At 49.4% G+C, this 17,910-nt stretch overlaps 1 protein-coding gene across 1 annotated transcript in view; it reads left to right on the top strand.

Moving 5' to 3' along the window:
• The window catches only part of GALNT9 (polypeptide N-acetylgalactosaminyltransferase 9), a 75,136-nt gene extending 58,522 nt beyond the window's left edge, over nucleotides 1-16,614 (top strand). Inside the window, exons 7-11 of the mRNA XM_080941253.1 lie at nucleotides 8,626-8,811; nucleotides 10,221-10,358; nucleotides 12,711-12,806; nucleotides 14,501-14,668; nucleotides 15,867-16,614. Of these exons, the coding sequence (XP_080797379.1) occupies nucleotides 8,626-8,811; nucleotides 10,221-10,358; nucleotides 12,711-12,806; nucleotides 14,501-14,668; nucleotides 15,867-16,013 (735 nt within the window). The 3' untranslated portion in view covers nucleotides 16,014-16,614. The remainder of the gene's footprint in view (nucleotides 1-8,625; nucleotides 8,812-10,220; nucleotides 10,359-12,710; nucleotides 12,807-14,500; nucleotides 14,669-15,866) is intronic.
• Nucleotides 16,615-17,910: the final 1,296 nt, after the last annotated feature.

The following is a 17,910-nucleotide window of genomic DNA, read 5'->3' as shown; positions in this document are numbered from 1 at the left end:
TTGTGGAGAGAACAGTTGTTCAGTGCTTTGTTTTGTTCACAAAACGAAAACAATCAGGTTGGACTTGGAAGCTAGCAGCCAAGGCTCTGCTTGTGCTAGTAAAGGCTCAGGGGAGGAGGCTGTGTGCAGCCCACCTGTGCCATGCTCTGACTTCCTGGAAGACAAAGAGCAGACTCACAGGAAAGCTTCAAGTTGATTTAGAGTTTACAGGAAAACCCAAGGACAGGTAAGTTGTGACCTGCACCATCAGGAGGAGGAGTTAAACATGCACAAAGGTCAGCAGTGGGGCTGCAGGCAGCCAGACTGTGAGGAAGGAAATCCCAAGCCTGCATTAGGGAGTTGAAATGCATAGTTAGGCTCTAACCAGCATCCCAGATAAAAAGGAGAAAGGGAATTGTTGGATCTTTCTGAGTCAGAATGCCCAAAGGCAGGCAGACCCAGCAGAATTTGAGGTTCATAGGGGCTGCACTAAGGGGCTGGAATTCTGGGAAGGGATGTCACAGAAATAATAACCCCTTTCATTGGGAAATCTCTCTGCATACTTAGAAATGAAGGAAAAAAGCGCATGGCCTACTGGGGCTGATGGCCAAATACAAGTTGGCCACTAATAGATTTTAATAAGTTAGTGAAAATCTGTGTCAAACTTGGGCTCATGCATGTTACAGTCATTCTTAAATTTTTTTTAGGTCCAGGCCCCAGGTTACACTTGAAACAATGTAAACAGACACAGAAGACTGCAAGTCTGGCCACTTGGGCAGATGAGAGATTCTCCATAGCAAAGATGTCACCAGAATCATTTCTTTTTTGTTTTTCAGATTTATTTATTTTATGTATATGAGTGCACTTTCACTATCTTCAGACACACCGGAAGAGGGCTTCAGATCCAATTAGAGATGGTTGTGAGCCACCATGTGGTTGCTGGGAATTGAACTCAGGACCTCTGGAAGAGCAGTCAGTGCTCTAACCACTGAGCCATCTCTCCAGCCCCAGAACAATTTAAGTAAACCAGATCTTTTTAAAGATCTGGGTTCGTTTTTCCCATTTGGCAGAATTGTGTTTTCCCCAGAAGGGAGCAGGGGGCTTGTGTCAGACCAGGACTTAACACTGGCTGTGGCTCTGCACTGCCCCCTTGAGCATGTCAGAGGCATGGTCAACCTTGGTGAACAAATGTTTATACTCTGGCATTGTAAATTTGATTATCTCTAACAGGCCTAGCTGGCATACTACATATCTTTAGGGTATCTGGGGAGCAGTACCCCTCAACTAAAATTCCACTTTTTGCAATTTTATGTTTACAAGGCCAATCTATTAACAACAAATCCTTTGTAACATCAATTTTACTGCTTTGAGTTTTTTCTACATCAGGAAAGTACGTCATCTTTAAGGTGAACCCACCTTCCTAGGGGCAGTCCTGACCTGCCCCCCTAGATTAGCCAGTAAGGGAAGAGACAAGAGTGTGGCTCCACCTGCAGGTAAATTTTATTCTTTGTGGAGATCTGCACACAGGACTGAGGAGGGTGCACATCACAGGCGCACAGGCTGCAAGGCTGCGTGTCACTCACATGAGGGAGCCGAGCGTGTATTTTCTATTTTTATTTCTGACCGCAGTTAGGGGAACTTGCATGGAAGCAGACAGTTCCAGCAAGATAAAATAAATCAGAGAAGGAGGGAGGGAGGGAGGAGGGAGGGGCTGACACAGCATACTTATACAGCCCTGCGGAGCTGGGTAGGAGGAAAGCCGGCAGTCCTCTGAGCCAGGCCACTGCCAAGAAGCTCTGTTTTTCTGTCCAACCCTGAGGCTTGGAAGGTTGAACCCAGGACCCTCTGTTTTCATTGTCAAAGACTGGAGTCTGAATTCCAAAGGGCTCTGCAGGGAGGAACTCTACTTATCCAGGGACCCAGAGTCCTGGGAAGAACCCAAAACCAGGAGCCCAAACAGGGTAGAGTGTGTGGGAGCCAGGCAAGAGGCCTGATCCATGGATAGGAAGCAAGGTGAGCTGCCCTCCCCACCAAGGTACCAAATTTGCTTTCACCTGACACCCGTGTGGCTGCAGGTCTCTTTAACTGTGGGGGGCAGCCCCTACTGAGGTACTTAATCTCAGAGAATTCCACAGATCTCTGTCTTCCCGAATGAGTGTCCTCTGAACATGGCTCTAGCATAACTGATGGAAAATGGCTCCCCCAAGGTGGGTGGTTCTAGAAAGCGGCAATGGACAGGTGTCTCTGCAGTCAGTAGCGATCATGGAAGCTGTTTTGCCCAGATCGATGTAGATCTGACCCTTCAGGCTATGCTCCTGCTCTCCACAGCGACCCTGAGATGACAAAAAGGACCCTCGAGCACAGAGATCCAGGGCGCTCGCTCCACCACCCTCACCCATAGTGCCCTGATGATCTGGAAGCAAGCAAGGAGTCAGGACAGACCCAAGCTAGAGATGGCAAGTCAGCGGATGTGGCTGGTGCATCACAGGATGCCTGTGGTTTAGTCTGGAAGGGGACAGACAGGACGGGAATGGCTAGCGGCTATTGGGAACTGCCTATGGGGTGAGGGTTGGTGTCTTTTGGCTTTTTAAAAAAAAAAATCATTCCTAAAGTAGGTGAGCATAAAGCAGCTTTTTAAAGAGAGAAAGCTGCCACTGAGCACTTGGAAATAAAGACAGAAGAAGTCAGGAGTAAGCAGAGGTAACCAGGTATGGAAGCCCATCTCCATGATGGCTCAGAAGAGTTGACCTTTGCCATCTTTGACAGCAGCTGCTACACCTCAGTCTCGGTGGACTCCCATGCTGTGACCCCGGATGCTGTATTGGCTTCAGGCTCAGTCACTTTTCTTATTTCTGTGACCAAATACCCAACAAAACAACCTAAGGGAGGGAGGGAGGAAAGGTTTGTTTTGGCTTGTAGCTTGAAAGTGCAACCTATCATGGCGGCAGGAGTGTGAGGCAGAGGATGATACTGTGTCCGAGGTCAGGTGCTGCCTTCCCTCCTCAGTTAACCCAATGGAGAAACTTCCCCATAGACAGGCTCGGGGGTGATTCTAAGTCTTATCAAGTCAACAATCCAGATTAGCCATCCACCTCTTAAGTCTAAATGTCCCAGTATCCACCCCACTGGATGAGTGCTGACACCCTCTGTGAGAACATGGATATGGTGGGGGAGGGGGTTCTGTCGCAGCTGACATTCATGGGCTCTGGTGTGATTGATGTCCGAGGCATGCTGGGGAGGGCCATGACACCTCAATCGAGATGCTCATCTAACCATATGAAGCCCCATCCTGAGAGGCAATGGGAACACATGCATGAATGCACACACAGGGGAAAGCTTCACTGTGTTGCCAACAGCTGGCTCCTCCTCCTGCTCCACCCAGATAGGAATCCTAAGAAGAAAGAGATGCTCTTCCAGGGCGTCCTGGGCCCTATATTTCCTGAGGACCCAGATGCCTGTGGCTCCAGGCCCTCCAGATGGCAGAAATGCATTTCTCTGGACACCCCAGCTAGAGGCTTATTGTCCTGGGCCTTAACTACCAGTAGCCCAAATACTTGGCAGCTCCTGTGATCCTCTCAGCTTCTAGCCACAGAAAATAAATGGCGGCAGCAGACAGACAGCTCGGAGCAGCTGGAGTGCCAACTGCAGTGACATAGCTCTGGAGCAAGCCTTAGGTGCTGGGACCCTTTGGCCTGGAGGGACAGACTTACAGCTCTCAGGCTTTGGATGTCAGGATCTTTAGCCCTTAAAGCTGTGCAGCTCTGTGCAATTCTTCCAGCAGCCTGGACCCATGCTTTCTTGTCTAGGGCTCTCTGTTTTGTTTTTTTTTCCAGTCTCCACTCTTCACCCGCTCTGACTTGCTCACTACCTCTGACTCCCAACCCCCGCCATATTGTTTCTGCCTCTTGTCTCTTTACCCTTGTTCCTGCCTCTAGTCACTGCTGCTGCTGCCCTTGCTGTTCCACTACCATAGCCTTTTCTTCTTGTTACCAGTTCACCTGGGGCAGGGTGGGACGTGCAGCAAAGGAGGGCGTCTCCCAGTGACTCACAGAGATGAACAGTTTGCTTATATAGGCAGAAAGCGGGTGGGGCCAGGGTGTTTGCACCCATTACTGCGATCCTTTGTACAAACCGACAGACCGTTCCCCAGCCATGGCATAGCTCCTTTTCACCAGTCATCCGTCTAAGGGTGTTCACTCCAACCATGGTCTTCTTGCCTATACAATGCTCTCAGCCACTGAGTTATCTTTCCAGCCCCTAGACCGCACTTTTTGAAAGTGGATCTACAGAATAAGAACAGGGTTTCAGCTGGGTAGCTGCTCACACCTTTAATCCCAGAGCTGGGGAAGAAGAAACAGATGGATTTCTGTGAGTTTGAGGCTGGCCTGGTCTAGAGTTCCAGGACAGCCAAGGCTACACAGAGAAACCCCGTCTTGCAAACCAAGCCATAAGGCCAGTCCCCATGGGGTGGGGGTCCCGGGCCAGCGGTGATTCTCAGTACAGGACGGAGCATCTGCCCTGCTCCTCGAGCCGTAGGTGACTTACAACACTGGAGCAAGCATCTGAGCGTTCGCTCTGCCGCTGGCTTCCCAACGCAGGTGTCATTCGATTTCATCCTGACCTTTATTAAACCTAATGTACGCAGCAGAATCATTTCCCCCTAATTGGCTCCAGGACATTCCTCATTAGGGGACGTGCAGCTGGTATTTCTACAATCAGAGGGATGAAAATTGACCTTGAGACCTCGGAGTCCCCTCTAATTGGATTGAGCCGATTAGAAAGGCTGTGTGGGCCATCATATTAATCACAGGTCAGAGACGGTGAGAACAGGGAACAGCATAGACCTGTGGCTGCAAACCAGCGTCCTGAACAGGTGCACACAGCCCGCTCTCCCTCAGAGTTGCTTTTTCTCTACCGGGGCCACTTTACCCTGCTGGCCCCCAGCTAGCCTGGCTCCCACCAAACGGGAGCCTTCATGTCTCTGTTCAGGTGTCAGCCTTAGAGCCCTCCTCCCATCTTCCCAGCCTTCCTCGTGGAAGTCCCTCAGCCCCTCCATTCTTCTGTTTAGCCAAAGCACACACAGACTGCATGGGGAGAGTTCATTTGAGTCCTGGGTGTCAGACCTCAATTCAAGGTGACCAGGCTGAGAGAGCAACTCAGAGTTGTGCCAGACCTGTGGCCATTACCACACTGTCTCTATTTATATTGGGGTGTCTCGACTGCTCCCCTGCAAGTGGGTGGCCTAGAAGGAGCCTGCTTCCACCAACTCTGACATTAACTGCTGCAGGCTGCCAAGAGTTTTCTAGGGGCACTGGCTACGTGGTAACTCAACCATGCAAGGAGCAGGGCTAACCTGGACACGTCCTGTGGGCCAACTATGGCTGCCATGCAGCTGCAGACCTCACTAAGAACGCCCGTGTGAGACAGGGCAGAGGGGCCCTTTGCTGTCTGGGTGTCGGGCAGGAGTAGCCACAAGCTGAGTGTCCTCCCTGACAGCTATCAACATGTCCACGAGCTCCAGCTGTGGGGTGCAGGCATTGCCGGGGGAGGGGAGGGTGAAGGGTACCTGCTGCCTCATGAGCAGAGGCATCACAGGTACGGTGTCTTCAAAGGTTCCCTGAGACTTGCATTCAAGTCTCTGCTCATTCATCTGCACCACCAGCTCTCTCAGCCTGTTTCCCAGTCCACTGGAGAACTTACCCTGGAACAGTTTAAGGATTAACCGCTGTGAGTGTTGATGGTTTCACTTCTTTTTATGAAATCGGCCTGATGTGGCAGGGGTTGGGTGGGGGCGGGAAGAGGCACACTAGCTCAGAGAATCAGAATTGCCCAGTTTGTCAGCGGCAGGGGTGCTTCCCAGTCAGAGCCTGCCTGTGGATATGCGTGCGCTCTTGCATGTGGCAGGTCATTCGTGATGAGCTTTGCCATGTGTTATTTATGTGGTGTCTTTGGTGTGGTTCTGCAGATATCCTGAAACACCATATCTACTGCAGACATGTATCCATAGTTCCTCATCCTCTTCCACATCCTCAGACTCATGGTACCTTCCTGGCAGGCTCTTGTGGCTTCTGTCACCAGCCTGGGAGGGACAGCTTGTTCCAACAAGTAACCGTCTCAGTAACCCCTTGTAATACTTCTCTGAAAATGGAATTGTCCGGTCAAATGAGGCTTCTATTTGTACAGCTTTTGATACAAATGTTAGCCCCTTTTTCTGCCCCTAGAAGGATATTCGTATGTTTATTCGTATGGTATATTTCAATGTGCACATGTGCGTGTGCATTTGGTATTTGTATGTGTGTTATATATAGATTATACATCTATGTGTATATGTGAGTGTGATATGTACACATATGGAATGAGTGTGGTATCTGTATGTATGTTGTATGTATACATGTGTGATATGTCTACATATATGTGATATATATGTCTATGCATGTGGATACTTATGGTGTACGGTGTGGTATTTGTGCATATATGCATTTATGTGTATATGTTGTGTGTAATGCATATTTGTGTGTGTGGTATGTGTATGTGTATGGCATACATGTGTTGTGATATTTGTGTATGTGTGTGGAATGTGTTGTGTTTGTGCATGGTATATATGTGTATGGTGTATGGAATGTTTTCTTTGGCAGTGATGCCTGAGGGAAGCCATTGTTCAGGTCTTGTGACTTGTGGGGGCTGATCAGCTGTCATTTTTTATTTTCTGCAACCATGACAGACACTGGGGACATAGCTTTGTGGTTTTGAATGAGTCTGAGCACTGTGTACAAGTGCTCACCATATGTTTTTCCCTCCCTGGCTGGCTCTGCTTGCTTGCCCCTCCTTCTCTGGCTGGTTGAAGAGCTGTTCTGCCCTCAGGGACATGAGCTCCGTGTGTGGTTGGGAAGCTACTTCCTGTTGCATCTGGCTTACATTCTGGGCACTGGGCTTTTCCTGGTGTTTTCTGGAGGGATAACTTGAAACCATCAGCTCTTTAAATACCTTCCTGTTGGCACTACAGAGTTCCCACTCTAAGAGCTTGGTCAGTGTGCAGTGCACTTGTACAGAAGTGAGGTTCTAATTACCTTTCCACTGTTTTAAGATAGAGGCTCCTCCATCCTTTGCCACAAGAACAACAGCCTCTGCCATATGCTCTGCATGTGTGTATGCATATGTGTGTTTGTATGTGTGGTGTGTATGCATGTGTTTCAGTGTGTGGTATGCATTTGGTGTGTGGTATATATGCATGTCTGTGTTGGTGTGTGAGTAATATGTGTGTGTGTGTTTGTGTATAAACATGTGCATGTGTGGTTTTGTGTACATATGTGTGTCTATATATATGTAATTGTATACGTTGGTGTGTATATACATGTGCATGTGTGGTTTTGTATATAATGAGTTTGTCCATAAATATGTGTATGTGTATGTGTGTATCTATGTGTGTATTTTGTGTATATATATGTGTGTGTGTGTGTGTGTGGTTCTGTGTATATATGAATGTCTCTATGTATATGTCTATATATGTGTGTGTTGTCTCTGTCTTGAGCTTTCTACTTTTAGCCATTACTTCACTGGTTTATAAGATACTTAATGTCTAACAACTGACTATGTCCTCGTTTTCTATCTAGAATTTTCTCGGCTATTCTCTTGTTTTTATTACTGTGTCACAGTTTGAAAATAAAATGTCCCCTACAGGTTTGTGTATTGAGGGCTCGGTCCCCAGCTAGTGGGAAAGGCTGGAGGAAGTAGATCCAAATAACACTTGTGTAACCATCCCACTCCTGAGCAGACAGAGAGCAGCATGAATGAGTCACGTGCTAGCCCAGCTGGAGATAATCATGGAGATCAGCTGGGGGAGCTAAGCTTAATCGAAATGAATGGAGAAAGTCTGTGCTTGGACCCAGTGTGAAACCCATTTCTACTGCAGAGCAGCAGATGGTGAAGGGAGGAAGCAAACTACTCCACCTTCTATTGGATACGTGTGTTTGCTTATGGTACCAGAGGCTGTGTGCTGTCTTCAGTTTACTGTGACCAAAACACTCAATAGCAACAGCCTGCGTAAGGTAACATTTACTTGGATGCACAGTTTCATAGGCTCCATCCCTCATGTTGGAGAAGGCTTGGCGTCAGGAACATGTCACATCCTGGCTGATGAGGAAGTGGTCAGTATAACAGGAAGCAGGCTTCACACCTGACCTGCATTCCACTTCCTCCTCTTGGTATTTCCAGGCTGCCAAAGACAGCACCAAACACTGGGAAGAAAGCATCTAAAAATGCTTAGGGCAGGGTAGAGGGAGGGGTGGTTTCCAATTTGGCTGCTGTTATGCAACTGATAAAACTTTTTACTCAACCCAAATTAGCTTTAGACTGACTGGCAAACTGGGCTGGGAAGGTAGTTATTGAGAATTCCTACTCAGCACTGAGTGAGGTGGATGGGCACAAATCCATGGTCATACCATAAATCAGGCATGACAAAATCCAAAAGGGAGGTAGCCTCATGCTGAAGCCCTGGTAGGTACAGGCTATAGTCCATGACTTCTCCTTAGACACCTTTCTCTAACAAATCAAACTGTCTGGGTTCCAGTGGCTCAGGTGCCCTCCCATTGTATGTTGTTACCTAGCATGTCGGGTGGCCTCTAACCAGGCCCGTTCCTCTCTCCCCAGGTGTGGCAGTGTGGTGGCAGCATGGAGGTACTCCCCTGCTCCCGCGTGGCCCACATTGAGCGTACCAAAAAGCCATATAACAATGACATCGACTACTACGCCAAGCGTAATGCACTGAGGGCTGCCGAGGTGTGGATGGATGATTTCAAGTCCCACGTGTACATGGCATGGAATATCCCCATGACAGTAAGGCGGTGACTGGGTGGGGTGGACAGATACAGGGAAGCTTGTAGGCCTTAGGGAAGGAGTTGACGTGAAGTATTCTGGAATTCTGGGCCACATCCAGGCAGCCTCCCCCGCATGGTAGGTAGGTAGCTCATACAGGAAAGGCTTCCTCTCATTGCGTTGGCTCAACCTCTGTGGCCACAACCTTCTCCTCCCTATAGGTAACTATTCCAAGCTGCAAGTGGCCACCAAAGGTTGTAAGCAAAGCTCAGCCATGCCCCAAGTCTCACCCCAATGTTCCCAAGTCAGTCTTCTCCAGCTGGTCCAGCCTCTTGGAAACAACCTCTCTTTTTCTCCTTCCATCCCCATCAGGGCTCATGTTTATGTTTTTTTTAAGTGGGGTCTCGCTCTGCCATAGTCTGCTATTGGCCTTCACCCGCAGTAGACTGCTTCTTCCCCTGTTGGGCTGGGGTCACAGGCCTACTTAGAATTTTTCAAACATCTCTCTTCATTCTCCCATGCTGGCTCACCTTCACTAAGGCAGCACAGCTGTCATTTGGATAACCATGTGGAGTGTCTCTAGTGGACCACCCGCATCCCTTGCCAACCCTGCTGAGATGCAGGAAATGGACCACCTTTCCCCAGGACCTGAAAAGTCTGCTTTCAGGTTTCCCTCCAGCCTCGAGGATCAGGATCCTGTTAGAATGTAGTCTTAATATCGTAGAGGCAAAACCCCTAAGATCCTGTTGACTGTAACACAGGCCGATTTCAAGAACACACAACTATATCTCTGTTAACACTGGAAGGGAGCATAGGACATCACAGCCAATCATGGGAGCCACATGCACAAGGTCTACTACCCCAGCTCTACCCAGTCAAGCTGGAAGGGAAAAAGCACATGATGGTTCAGGGCCCAGAAAGGGTACCAAGCTCTACAGCAACACAGCCTCCACAATTCACCTGAAGGACCACAAACTCAGCAGAGCTTCTGTGTAAGCATACATAGGAAGGAGATGCATGAATTTGCAGGGCCCATGAATCTGCTACTGAGCCTTCCCAGTACTAATATGTAACCTGAGCTTCTCTGTCTGGGGCTCAGTTGTGATGACAACCCCAAGCCCCGAAGTTAAACTGAGTCCAGCTGATGCTTTATGGTCCAGGGCCCCACCATGAGTATCACTGAAGCACAGGCAAACCCCACGCAGATCAGGCAGAAAGACTAAAGCTCAGGGCAGTCTGCACACACAGCCAGAAGCCTCCATGAGTTCCAGGTTAGGAAGCCAAGATGAGGCCCTGGTGGCCCAAGTCTACAACTGGGACCATTCGTAAGCCCAAGAGACCTTACCACAGGGAAAGATCTAACCACGGGGGGGGGGGGGGGCAAGGATCTGCAACACTTACAGTGTCCTGCGCTTGTGTGCCATACATAGAACCCAGGAGTGGACTTTGGCGATGTGTCTGAGAGGTTGGCCCTGCGCCAGAAGCTGAAATGCCGAAGCTTCAAATGGTACCTGGAGAACGTGTACCCCGAGATGAGGATCTACAACAACACCCTCACGTACGGAGAGGTACCGCCTCTGCACAGGGCCCTGCTGGGGTGGTGGGCCCCATCATCCTGTGCCCTGACACCAGAAACTCAACAGCATAAATGCATATATTCTTGTGCACATTCTGGGACATTGGGGTATACCCAGATGACACAGTTATATCCTGTTTGTGAGCAGAATTACTATTGAGTCCACACAGGAGTATACTTACACATTTGCATGCAAAAAAATAAATACCCAAATAAATGGACCAGTGAGGCAGCTAGGCAGGTGAAGGTGCTTGCTGCCAAGCCTGATGACTGAGTTTGATCCCTGAGACCTATAAGGTAGGAGCAGAAAACCAACTCCCTCAAGTTGCCCTCTGACCTCCACATGCATGCCATAACAAGTGTGTGCCCACACATGAGATGAATATTAATTAACTGAGTTTTTTTAAACAAAAATTTTCAATATAGCCCTGGATGTCCTGGAGCTTTCAATGCAGACCATGCTGGTATCAAACTCACAGAGATCCTCCTGCTGGGGTTAAAGATGTATACTACAGTGCCTGGAAAAATAAACTTTTATAATAAATATACCCAAATAGATAGGACTGTTATATACACATGTATAAACAGACATCCACACATGCATACCCATGTGTATGTAGACATGCAGTCTCACACATGCTGACAGACACATAAAATCACAAGTGTGCCCATCACACACAAATGAATTCACATGCATTCATATTAAGATAACGTGTGCGTAAATGCATGATTACACATGAGCTCGAATTCATACATTTGTAAATAAATGAACTTACACAGATACATATGTGCAGCCTGTGCTCACTCATGTGTGTATATTATACAGAAGTTCATAACATGCATACATGTGTCATACAAACACATACTGATGCATGTCTGCACCTATGGATACAGGTGCACACACACACACACACACACACGTGCACACTGTTCCTGTTCGTGTACATGGAGCTCTCCAAAACATTCATTTTCATCCTATACAAACCCCCCTTGAAACATGGAAGAACACACACACATTTGTGCACCAGTACCACATAGCCACATTCACACCACAGTCCATACACTCTGAGTACACACAGAAACGTGTATACATGTACACTTGAGTGCTGGCACATCGGCTGTACCATGTATTATTCTGAGCTCCCAAATGCACAGCTGTGCACAGGGCTCTCTCTGAATCTGGAGAGAATGTACTGTGCTCCCCTACCTTGACCCAGGTTGGGAATCTAAGGTCTCTCACTACAGAACTGACAAGGAGAACGGAAAGCATTTCCACAGACAGCAGCAACCCCCTGCTCCCAGCTTCTCTACTCCCTATAACAGGCTAGCCCTGGGACAGCACTCAGGGGTAGGGGTGAGGAGCCTGGTGGGTGGTCCTTGCAGAACCATCACCCCTTGGTAACTAACCCCTTAGTCAGATCCAGCCTATGGACACGAAGCTTTTCTGTAAGTTCAAGTAGAGAGTAGTGTTCTCTGCTCTCCTGTGTTGTCCTTCCCACTTGTGCCAACTGTGGGACCCATACCCAGCCAGAATGCTGTGACCCTAGGACTTTTTCCGTCCTAGGGCCAGGCCCATGTGCCCTTTTGGGGCATTGTGCTTTGTGGTTGACTTATTGCAAAATCCACAGCCTGAAACCCAGTGAGATGAAACAGAACACAGCTCTCCTGGGTCAGAGCCCAAGGTCACCACTGTTCTGATGCGCAGGGGCTGCATTGGTGCCCCCGCCCCTTGCTTGTTACGTAGACTAGAGATCAGCTGGCCGTTGGCTGGGTGATATGACCTTGTCACTGGCTGGGAGCTACAGTGAGCTCCTAGTAGGTCCTCTGAGGAACCTGCAATTGTCTTCTGCGTTCATGGCTATACACGGTCACTTTCACTGTAGTCCTTAGCCAAGGTGTCCTGGAGGCAGAAGAGCTTCTGCATCTGCACAGGAGATGTCAGCACAGGGGTGTCCCTGAGCTAGTAACACAAGCCATCCTATTGACCAAATCCAGCCTCATCTACTGGGGGCCAGCCAACTGTCCATATACTCACAGAGCACACGCTTATGTGACAAACACAGTCATCTCTTTCCAGGCTGCTTAAGGAGCCAGAATTGCCACACCTGTTTCCCCCCACCTCCTCCTTAGGCAGCATATCTTCTGCCCACCCCAGGCAGATGCCAAGCCCCAGGGTTTTATCCCAAGAGAGGAACTGTGGATTTAAAGTTCATGCCTGTCTCATACAGGCAGTCCACAGTCAGCTACAAAGTGGGGACAGGGGTGGGAGAGCTCCCAGAGACCTTCCCTCAGCCCTGGGACCCTCCTCAGTGACCTGTGGTTTCTCTGTTACTTCTGGATATAGGTGAGAAACAGCAAAGCCAGTGGTTACTGCTTGGACCAGGGGTCAGAAGATGATGACCGAGCCATCCTCTACCCCTGCCATGGCATGTCTTCACAGGTAGGTAGCATCTAGACCTCACAGTGAAGGAGGGTAGGTTGGCACAGAATAGGTCACAGAAAGTCGCTGTGCTGTTGGAGCCAAGCTCAGAAGAGGCTGGGGCATCTTGAGACTCTGGAGGCAGTGGGTGCCATAAGTTTTAAAACAAGGTCTTCATGACCCTTCTGTGTGTTCCCTGGAGCAGCTGTCTGAGTTGGGAGGGGATGCTTTTGTTTGCCGCCCTAATGCAGCCCTGTGCTCTCTGTTCTTTGAGACTGATGAAGAAGAGGAGGAGTAGCCCCCCCCCCGAGTCTTGAGCAGTTATGGTTGTGTTGTGTTTTTAAAATGTTAGCTGCTTCACTTTCCTAATTACTCATAGTAAAGCATAATCAGAAAATAGTCTATATAAATTTATATTTTTACATTGACTCTGTTCCTAATATGTTTATAATAAATAGGTATGTATAAATATGTATGATGCTCTAAGGACATTTCATTAACTGACTGACTTATTGAACGATGGAACTACTTTAGGATCCTACTGTGGGGCTGTGGTCAGCTGCCTGTGGCCTTTATTTCAACAAATACGTCCCAGGGGCTGCTCTCAGTAGAGCACTTGCCTAATGTACAAGACCCTGGATCCAGTCCTTAGCCCCACAAGAAAAACTACTTTGTGAAATGTCATTTAACCACAGTACCAAATTTAAACTTAGTTTTTGAAATACATTGATAAATTTGTATTTGTATTATTTACTTTTAATTGTGATAAAACACATAACAGAAACAACAACAACAACAACAAAAAAAAAAAAAACAAAACAGAAAAGGTCTTTGGGTCAAATGGGCCTTAGCAAGTCATGAGCAGTCCTATGCCTCAGTTTCTCTACCATTTGAATGGGGCGGAGGCAGCAATTACTTTCTCCCATGGTCTTGTGGGTTAAACAGGAGTTGCAAGGTGCTGCCTAGTCATGGGGGAAACAGTTGTTTCCATTCCATTTTTGTTAGGGGAGCCCCCAAGGCTTTTCAGACTCGACTAAGAACTGTATGCAGCTCAGAGCTGGGGTTGCATACCTCTAGGTGGCTAGTTCCAACCACAAGTGAATCCAGTTTTGCTGCTGTTGATAATAGCATCTCCCCAGCAGCTTCTGAGTTCTGAACCTGAGCCTCATTCATGAACATCCATGTGGGTAGACCTGGATTTCTGTGAGCCTCTGGTTTTGCTGCCTCCAATATGGATAGAGACAGCCAGTCTCTGGTGCTTCTTAATTTCAGACTGCAAGATGCCTGCTTTGAGACAGTGGCCCCAGGGAGTAGAAGAGGACTGTCCTCCATGACCCACCACTGTTAAGCACTCTGAATGGACCTCTCCCAGTAGATTTTCAGCACAATGACCTCTGCTTGAGGACAAAGGGAGCTTTCAGTGAAGATGTAAAAGCTGTCTCTCCAGTCTCTTGTCAACATCTAGGGCTGACACCATTTTCCCAAGTCCAAGATGAGGAAGCTTGTACTATTGGGACAGGAGTCCCTGCAAAGGTGCCTCATGCCGTGACCAGGGTAGACATGGCCACACCAAAATCACATTCTCCTGCTAGAGAGGAAAGTTGTGGGCCTGGGAAATAAATGATGAAGGCCTGGGCATAGATACTTTGGTTTCAGGCTCAGGGCACCTTGAGCCTGAACCTAAGTTTCACTCACAGCTCCCACTGTCTCCCCAGCTGGTGCGCTACAATGCTGAAGGCCTCCTGCAGCTGGGCCCTCTGGGCTCTACCGCCTTTCTGCCAGACTCCAAGTGTCTGGTAGATGATGGCCGGGGACGCATGCCCACCCTGAAGAAGTGTGAGGATGTAGCCAGGCCTACGCAGAGGCTATGGGACTTCACTCAGGTCAGTGGATGGGGCTGACAGCCCTGGAAAGTCGGACTTCATGGCTGTGGCAAATACTGAGAGAAACCACTTAAGGGAAAGATTTGTTTTGGTTCATGGTTTCAGAGGGCTCACCATAGTGGCAGAGCAGGGCAGCTCACCACTCATCATGGTGGGAGAGAGGGGAAGGAGGAGGAAAGGAAGGAGGGAAGGAGGGAGAGAGAGAGAGCTAGCCTATACCTGCTGGCTTCCTCCTTACTATTTCACCTGGACCCTGCCCCTAGCTAGGGGTATAAGACGTGACCTCTGTCTAACCTCTGCAAGTACCCTTCACAGACACACTCAAAAGTGTGCTTTGCCACTGGTAGACACCTCTCAATCAAATCAGGTTGGTAGTTAAGACTGATCACCTCATGCCCTGTCACACGGAAAGTTTATAAAACTGGCCCTGAGCCACATAGGAAGAGAGGGGCACAGCTTTGCCTGTCCCAGCACCTGGTCTCAGAGAGAGGGGGGGATGAGTTTAAGACAAGCCCTGGCCACTAGAATTCCTCAGGGCTCTGATGCGTTGGGTTCTGACTCTTTTCCACAGTGCCCTTCATTTATGTCAAGCTCTGCTCCTCTGGGTCTCTGGGCCCTGAGCCAGGTCCAGCACCCCTCACCATCCCTTTCTGTGTACCCCGATCTACTCAGCACTAGCCTCTACGGGTCACATATCCTCTGATCTTCTGGCCCTCAGCCTCTAGGAATCCCACACAGTTTGTAGGAGCAGAAAGGTGGGGTCTAGCTACTCTGGCTGTAGGGATGAGCTGCCACTGTTGCTTGCTGAGCACTGAGGTTCCCAGGAGCCTAGCTGAGCGGACAGTGTGAGGACACAGAACCTGCTGAAGATGACTCCAAAGTCACCAGACGTAAGCCAGGCTCTACAGTGTTTGGGGGCCACAAAGATACCAAGTAATTAAAAGGATCAATGGGCATCCAGGAAAAGGACAGTCTTGGGTGACCCTAGATGTGCTCTGGGGTTCAAAGAACTTCCAAGAAAACTGAAGAGAGTGGCCAGCACCTGGCTGAAGGGGGGAAGAGGAGATGCAAGCAATCCAAAGAGACAGGTCCCTACGTCTTTATGGTGCTAGTGCAGGAACCAGGATGGGGCTAGGATCATCCCTCATCAGCAACAAGTCCTGGTCCCCCAGGCTGACATGTTTCTCCTGACCTACAGAGTGGCCCCATCGTGAGCCGAGACACAGGTCGGTGTCTGGAGGTAGAGATGTCTAAAGATGCCAACTTTGGGCTGCGGTTGGTGGTACAGCGCTGCTCGGGGCAGAAGTGGATAATCAGAAACTGGATTAAACACGCCAAGCCCTGACCTCAGCCCCTGCCCACCTCCACCACACATTTGGGCCATTGGACTCTTGAATGCTGCAGAACTCAGAATATCCTGGGCTGGAGCCAGGATGGGAACTTCTTGCCCACCCCCACAGACCCTAGAGGAATGTGGGCCCTGCACATCTCAGGGCTGGGCCCTGTCACCAGGGGTAGCCAAGACTTTGGAACCAAACTTTTGTGGAACAGGCAGCTCTGCCTGAGGGAGGACACCTGAGGACAGTGCACACACATGCCAAATCACGTGCCTTTTCTACAGTGTTCCCCAACTGACTGCGAGGATAGCCATCATGCATGTGCCATGTCCCTGTACATAACCCATATGGAAACAGACTCAGCTATTCAGTGCTGAGGGCACCGTGTCCTCGAAGGTTTGGACCTCTCAGCTCAGCTGCCCTCGCTCACCTGCTCAACCTCACCATAACCTAGGGTGAACTTAGAGAGCGGCCACTTGTGCTCTGGTAGCAAGGCAACAGGAAGAGATCACAGGGATGAGACCCAGCACATCTTTCTTCCCAGGTCTCAGCCTGGGAAGTGTGAGTCTCTCGTTGCTCTGCCATTTCTGCAGCACATCATCAAATGATCCCTCCGGCCCCTCACTTGTTTTATAAATAAAGTTTTATTGGCACACAGCCATACCTATTGTCTGAGATAATGTGCGGCTGCAGTGGCTGAGCTGCAGCAAGGTGAAGACCATGCTGCATGGCTCTTAATGTCTTGGATTTTATGGGATGCTTCCAGATGTCTTTGCTAGGATGTGCACGCTCTTGTAGTTCAGGAGGGCTGGCCTCGCTGAGTTGCTGCCCAGCTGTGGAGGGGGAAGATAGACGTGGGGGCACCAGCCTTGGAAGCTAAGCAGCTGGAGGTAGGTGTGCTTGTGGGGTTCTGGCTGTGTCCACTACCCTAAAACCCTGGCCATTCCAGGGCTGCCAAACTGAGCAGCAAAGCTTCCTAACAAAGGGCAGTGAGGGCAACTCGTCCCTTGATAGGAAGAAGTATACCAAAGACCGGTTGTCCCTTATTGTCCTCACTAGGAGGAAGTACACTGAAGATTAACTGTGACTGAAGTCTTAACACCTACCAGACATCAGAACTCACTACTCACTGGTGGCTGCTGAAAACCAGCCAGCTCTGCCCACGTAGAAGCCTCCTGACCCCTCTGATGGTCTCCCAAGGGTGGAACTATGGACCAGTTGCTGGCTTCCCATGTCTATCCACAGAGACAGCACGTTAGTTTCTGTACAACAGAGTCTCCATCTGCCACAGGCCTGCCCTATTCTTGTATTAGCCGAGCAGCCTCGACTTTAGGGGCCCAGAGCTTGACAGTCCCTCTTCTGGCTTGTTCTTCCCAGGAAAGGAAGTGTCACAACCTTGACCGCTCAGGAAGGAAACTGCTGAAAGAGCCAGTAAATGACAGGCTACCCACCCCACCCCTAACTGCCCCGATGTGGGCTAAGTTCCACAGTTCAGGCTCTTGGCCTCTTGGAGGAACGAACAGAGCTATTTCCAGAGGTGTTCCATGATGCTCTCTCACTATGGGGGAGACACAGAACACATGTCTCCATTTTTCCTTCCGAAGCTCCCGTGGGACACCCCTCCCCCTGTACCCCTCCTAGGAGGACTCGGGAATAAGTCCACAGGTGTGAGATCTCATCCATCAGCGGGTAAATATGGCCTGTGCCTTCACTCGGAGAACGTTGCAAGCCACAGCCACAGAGCTGTCTCGATGTGTAACCACCGGGCAAGTGTTGCAGTAAATATTTTTAAATGCTGCGGCTGGTTCCAGCGGGTCACTGCTCCAAGCCAGTCCCTGGTAGTCTCTGACCCGGGCAGTCTGCTAGCTGGTCTAGCATTGCACCTTGCCACAATGCTCCCTGGCT

The sequence above is a fragment of the Micromys minutus genome (genome assembly GCF_963924665.1).
Source record: "Micromys minutus genome assembly, chromosome: 29".
Classification (NCBI taxonomy): domain Eukaryota; kingdom Metazoa; phylum Chordata; class Mammalia; order Rodentia; family Muridae; genus Micromys; species Micromys minutus.
This window is presented reverse-complemented; position numbering and strand designations above follow the sequence as displayed.